General features: G+C 35.4%; 1 protein-coding gene across 1 annotated transcript; it reads right to left on the bottom strand.

The window, feature by feature from the left end:
* Positions 1 to 312: 312 nt before the first annotated feature.
* LOC149395152 (serine carboxypeptidase II-2-like) lies at positions 313 to 5,130 on the bottom strand. The gene is made up of 10 exons (XM_089615184.1): positions 4,762 to 5,130; positions 4,292 to 4,399; positions 3,691 to 3,786; positions 3,509 to 3,601; positions 3,327 to 3,412; positions 2,982 to 3,245; positions 1,800 to 1,933; positions 1,303 to 1,398; positions 949 to 1,054; positions 313 to 689 (listed from the first exon to the last, which is right to left on the bottom strand). The coding sequence occupies exons 1-10, from the start codon at positions 5,030 to 5,032 to the stop codon at positions 522 to 524; spliced, it is 1,422 nt and encodes a 473-aa protein (XP_089471310.1). The 5' UTR covers positions 5,033 to 5,130; the 3' UTR covers positions 313 to 521.
* Positions 5,131 to 6,339: the final 1,209 nt, after the last annotated feature.

Below are 6,339 nucleotides of genomic sequence, written 5' to 3'. Positions count from 1 at the left end.
GTGTGACATCACAAGTATCCTTTGGTTCTTCTAGGTATGGGGCTGGAACTTGGAGAGCTCGGTGGCGTCGAACGAGAAGTAAGCAATCAAAGAGATTGTGGAAATCAACTAGTGGAATGAAGTTGTTTGAGAACATCAGAACAAGCTGAAGCTAGGAAAAATATAGAAGTGCTGAAACCCAGATTGCCGATAGCCGGGGGAGGTTTTGAACCAACGGTCTTTCGCAAAATGTAGGGGACCTTTAGTTCCATTCCGAACACGTTCATTAAAGAAGAAAAAGAAGGGTCTATTAGTAGACTTCAAAATGCCAAATCAAAGCAAAATCAGATGGAGCTCAATTTTTCTCTTTTATTCATTTTTTTTTGTCATGTATGAAAATTGATGACCATATTCCGGTCTCAAATCATTCAGAATCGGAATTTGTTCGATAGTAGCGTGGTAATATCTCGAGCCATTATTGTCTTTCAATAAAAAAAAAAAAAAAAAAAAAAAGCAAACCATGATCCGAAAATCGATCATGGTCAAGAGTCGCTAACAAGCTTGACACCAAGACCGGGCATTGATGATCCAGCGAGAAAGGAGTTGAAAAGTGCGAGAGCTTGTTTTGGTTTGTGCAGAGGGACTTCGTGACCCGCTCCTCTCACTGTCACGAAGGTCAGCCCTTCATATTCTTCAGTCCACCCACCAACCTATGGATCATTAATTTTTTTTTTAATGTATATCACAATGTATTTTGTTGTTCAAAGTTTTATGACATGGTAAATTAACTTACAGAAGCAACATCTAGAATGGTTCCTATGAGAATAAAAAAAACAGCCTATTCATGTTTTTTTTTCTCCTATCATTACTTATACCCTGGAGCATCTTTCTACCAGTGCTTAATCACTAGATTTCTTAAATACGCATAAATTTTCAGGTCAAATACAAAATTTCCCGAACACTTCTTACCTCGGCCCCATCGTACCAGGCACGCCAAGGTCTGGTGGTCGTAAGATTAAGAGCATCGATATTGTATCTTGTGGATGTAACCGGGATTACAGCATCTGTATCACCACTGTCAAACACAAAGAATAGACCTCGGTACAGTTAATAGCAAATATAGAACATGTCACTAGTGACGAGAGAGAAAAATAAAACAAAATGAACACTCAGGGAACTAGCAATCCTATCATAGGGATCGTTCCTGGACAACGATTGGTTTATTTACCAAGGAGTGATTGGGAAGTGTAAACGGAGCTAAGCATAATCAAAGTTTGATTAAATCTTTATAAACTATCAGAAGTTGAGTCGTCTGATCAGTACCTGAATACCCATATACGAAGTCCAGCACGAATCATCTCATGGTAGACATCGAGAACTGATGCAGCACTGTCCTTCCATCCCAGACTAACCGCCCCACTGCAAGAGCATAGTAAGAAAAAAAATAAGCAAATAATATACATAAGAGTGGAAAAACTCCTAAAATTGCAAGCATCATAGTCAAACAAAGTAAATTTGCAGAGATTTTGATGGTAATGAAAGAGAGCTGATGGATCGGAAAGACAATGGGACGTAACAAAGTTTAAAGTTTATGAAGTCACTTGTATTCCTCTCCTTACGAATTGGTTTAGAGATAGAACTCCAATATACTAAACATGGTAACAAATCTTAAACAACTCAAATAAGAACTAACCAACCTAAGATGAGGGAGTTCAAAGAGTCGCCATCTTTTAATACGTAATGATGATATAGGATTGAATTGAAAAATTTAGCCTCACATGATCTACAATATATTTCGCTTGTTCATGAACGAGTTTTACCTGCATGTATCCCAGTGGGACGGCGCATTGTTCGGATATACATGAAGAGCTTGTTGAACCTCGGGTAGGTTGAAGTATGCAACTGAGTGTTTTTCAGTGCAAGGATCGTAGCTCTGACTTATACGACCGGACATCTAATCAAATACGAGCAACATGTTAGTTTCAAGTGGGGCAACATTAGTTACTTCCCAGAGGCTTCTTTTCAAAGTCAGGAACGGAGCCTAAATCAACTTTAGGGAGGCCAATGTCAAAGATAAAATTAAGAGCATGAAAAGTTATACAACATAGGCATTTGAACTTAAGTAATTAGCAAAATGGCATCTAACAAAAAATTAGATAACTAGCCAACTTAAACGTTTGGGATTCCTATATAGCCACCCTTTCGTAAATACTAGGTAAATGGCCACAAACATGACGTGGCATTCCCGGTTTACCATTTTATTGAAATAAAAGGGTGGGGTATTTACGTAAATTTAAGCGTATAAATACGTGGACTAGCCATTTACCTATTATTTACGGAATGTTGGCTATATAGCAATGTCAAAGAGTAAATATGGCTATATATCTAATGGACCCTTAGTTTAAAGTTTTAGAAAAATAGTCAATGTTACGCTGTCAATATTTTTTTTTCCCGTCAATAAAATTATTGACGCTAGATATAAGCAATTTACCACTTTCACAAAAGTTATTGACATGGTCAAACACATTTTTGTAAAATTTGGCTATTTTCACTATATTTAGACAAACCTCGACTATTTTGCAAAACTATTTGGCATAATGGTCCAAAAATTAATTTAATTATAAATAATTTTATAAAAAGTTAAGTCTGATTTGTAATTATAAAGAAATTAATGAAATATGCTTTTCTATATTTTTTTTTATCAAATAGATAAAATAATCAAAGGCTACTAAATAAATAAATTTATCAAATCGAGGAGGGTAATTACTTTTCTTTCATGATGAAAAAGTAGGTGTAACGTAATTCATAAGAGAAATGAGTAAGTTTAAAAGTTCAGTTATTTTAAGAGTAAAGTAGTGAAAAAAGAGGCCTACCTCTCGAATTGCAAGCCAATATTACCAATTCAATATGAAATATAAAGCATTGATTTGTATTATAAATTATAACGAGTCTTATCAGTTACGTTCCGAGGTAAGAGCGGTTTGGAATGCGTGTGTACTCACATGCATTCTTTTGCGCATTTGGTTCGACTGTAGGGCTGGTGAATGACACGCGGGAGTGTAAATGCTATACGGGTCAATGTCGCCAAGTTCTTCACCAGCGATGTTTAGAACCTCGTCACATGAATTTGAGGGGTGTACAAATGACTGGAAATTGCATTCAAGTTTCAGTGACTTGAAGCTTTGATCAGATATCAAGCCCGCGGCCCACATGAATTGGAAAATTCCCATACGATCGTTGTGGTCATCGGTCAAAGCATTTCCCACCTGTTTTCATACACATTTATAAATCCTAAACTGTCACAAATGGTACGCAGCACATCCAAGAATACTCGAGGGATTTCATACCATGTAACCCTTCAGGTTGATTGAATCTTCATTACTATCCGAGTTGTGCCGTACGATTGCCTGGCTCAGCTGAGGAACGTAATGCCCTGGTAAGAAAGAGCTCAGTGATTAAGACCACAGATCAAAAGTGTAAAAGCATGAACTTTGATGCTAATCGACAAAAATAGAGGGTTTGTCTTAACCAGCATAGCTCTCTCCGGAAAGATAAAAGTCCCTTCCTTTGTATTGAGGAAAGCGTTCAAACCATCTCAGCAGAAATGCAAGATTGTCTTGAGCTGCATAGAGAAGATAAAGAGATTAAAGGTCATAAGTTAAGAAGGATACAACAAACATATGAATTCAAAAGGCCATATAAAAAATCTACCCGTCCTTTTATCTCCGTTACTCTGCAAATCGGAGGATGTGTTTGAATATGAGAAACCGACCCCAACGGGAGAGTCGATGAAAAGAACATTAGCCACTGCGACATTGTCAGGCTTACAAGGTTGTTAGAATTTGTTGGCCGTAAAGAACCGGAGACAAGTTTATAGCTGTTAGTTGCCAATGTTGTATTCCTTCTAATTCAGCAATAAAATAAAATCTTATGTTGTATCAAAGATTATGAAATATATTGAACAGAAATAATCAGAAATCTAGTACATTTTCTTAATACAAAGGAATTTGTTTGCATAATATCTTGGATTAAAAAAAATTCCAAGGAGGTCAAACTTAAATTTCTAATGCAATGATTTTCTTTTGCCCGGTAATTTACTGTCAGTAATAAAAAAAAGTGCTCTCATTTGTTTACTTTCCTTATAAGCGAACAAAAAAAGTTCAATTGAAAAAGAAATGAAAATTCAACCCAAAAAGCAAACAGAAAAGTGCTCATCACGTTCTGGTACTTTTTAATGTCAATAGATGCTTTACACTTTGGATTGCTTAAAAGATGAATAATATCATAAATCAATCAAGAACCTCCCACTAACCTTGATTCCAAGAGTATGGGTTCAAATAGAGAGTCTTAGAATCTGGATTTAAGTGAAATGGACCAATCTCTTCAGCCTCCCCATAAGCAATGGATGAGCATCCAGGACCTGTATAATTTTACAACAATTTATTTTGAAGGCATTCTTTTCAAAGTTTCTAAAAGATCAAACACAAGTCAACACCAAGAAAGTTTTACAAACCCGTGATCACACATACTACTTAATGTGAGATAGTAAGAAAAGTAATGCATTTAACAAAAAGTCTAAGATAAAAACTTTTTGAAACCCAGTTGACTGATCTGCAATTGACACAAAATAAATTGAGAACTTAGCAATTTTATTTGGCGTTAAACACAATACAAAGAACAAGATTGAGAACTTGGCATATATCCACAAGTGTAGACTTAAAGTGACTACTGTCTCTATCATTTAGCAAAGAAACAAACAGAGAGAGAGAGAGAGAGTTTGACCTCCGTTGAGCCACAGAACTAGGGGCTTAGAAGCAGGATCTTCAACAGCCTCAAAGAACCAATAGAAAAGAGCTCTCCCAGATTCCTCGTTCACAGTGACGTAACCAGAGTAATGAGCGAAACCCACGTCGAAGTTCTGACCTGGAAGCTTCGCGACTCTGTCCACTCTCTGCTCGCCAAGTGGATCCGCGGAGAACCTCTCGACAGAAACGATGCACAGAAATACTAACTCAACGAGAGCGAAGAAAACCCATTTCTTTATTTTACCCATTTTTTCCCCTCTCGCTCTGTCTGAGGAAAAACTTGCGTCGAGATTATTTGATGTGACTCTCTTCTCTCTCTCTCTCTCTCTCTCTCTCTCTCTCTCAGTACGTTATAATGATTGAAGAATAAACAATAATCATATAGAAAACATTCGGTTGGGCAGTCGATTGTAGGTGGGTCCCACGAAGGAAACGTTTCGTGATTGTGATCGTTTTGACTTTTCAGAATTTTGCCGTTTTTAGAAATGCGTTTGGTTAGTGATGTGTCTAATCCTGACAAACAAACAATTACGATGACTGTATTAAAAACGGTCATCCCTTTTTTGTTTCACGTGATTCATGTTCATCACACATTTTTTTAAATAGAGTAAAAATAAAGATATCGTTCAAGTCTTACTATTGATTCTCCGGTCATTTTTAGTCTATTGATTGACCCTGTAGATGAATTTTAGAAGAGTGGGAGATAGTTTTTTTGAGAGTGTGATTTGTAGTTAGTGTAGTGGATTGAACGCGAAGAAATTCGAATTTGGATGCATAGGCTGTTTTATACTTCACTTATGTGCGAATGGTAGGATTACCTTTAAATATCAGCAGCAAATTTGATATGATTGTTGTTGAGCGTTGCTATTTAGCACGACTCTCACGATGCTGACGATCCATTCAAGTTGTGACAACTGTCAAAAAAATTTAAACAGTAAAAATTTAAACAGTAAAAATTTAATATCAATTAATGTCTGTGTCGTGAGAAGTCTTAGCATTAAAGTCGGGATAGATAACTTTACTGTTGTTCATGTGATTGGTGTCTTATATGGATTACTTGTATACTTGTGACAAAAAGTAACTTATATTCAGTGGCTTGGCTGAGCCAGAAATTGAATTATGGGAGGTGGACACAATAATAAAAAAAAAAAAATTGAAAAAAATTATAGATAAAAAATATGTAATAAAATCATTTGGCTCAATAAAACAATTACAAACTTTTTACTTTCTCAAATTCTGAAAATGTTGCATAATACTATATTACCAATACAATTTATTATTTTTAAAACGCAATTTGTAAAATAAAAATAATAAAAAAAATAAAACTTTCATGATTGGTTTAAAATATCGACGACATGATATAACGATAAAACACAAAAATCGAACGATATATAAAAAAAATCGTCCATATGGATTAAAAAACTAGGAAAATCGTCCATATTTACTAGTCCTAATTTGGTAAATTTTTGAAAAAATTAGGAAAATGAAAATGTCCCTTAATTTAGTCCTAGTTAAGGAAATGTCCCTTAAAACTATATAAAATTTAAAGTTCAAG

This window comes from Urtica dioica, chromosome 5 (genome assembly GCF_054948205.1).
Source record: "Urtica dioica subsp. dioica isolate 48M chromosome 5, U.dioica_male_clone48M_v1_H2, whole genome shotgun sequence".
Taxonomy (NCBI): domain Eukaryota; kingdom Viridiplantae; phylum Streptophyta; class Magnoliopsida; order Rosales; family Urticaceae; genus Urtica; species Urtica dioica.
The sequence above is the reverse complement of the archived record's forward strand: the minus strand, read 5'-3'. Positions and strand labels throughout refer to the sequence as shown.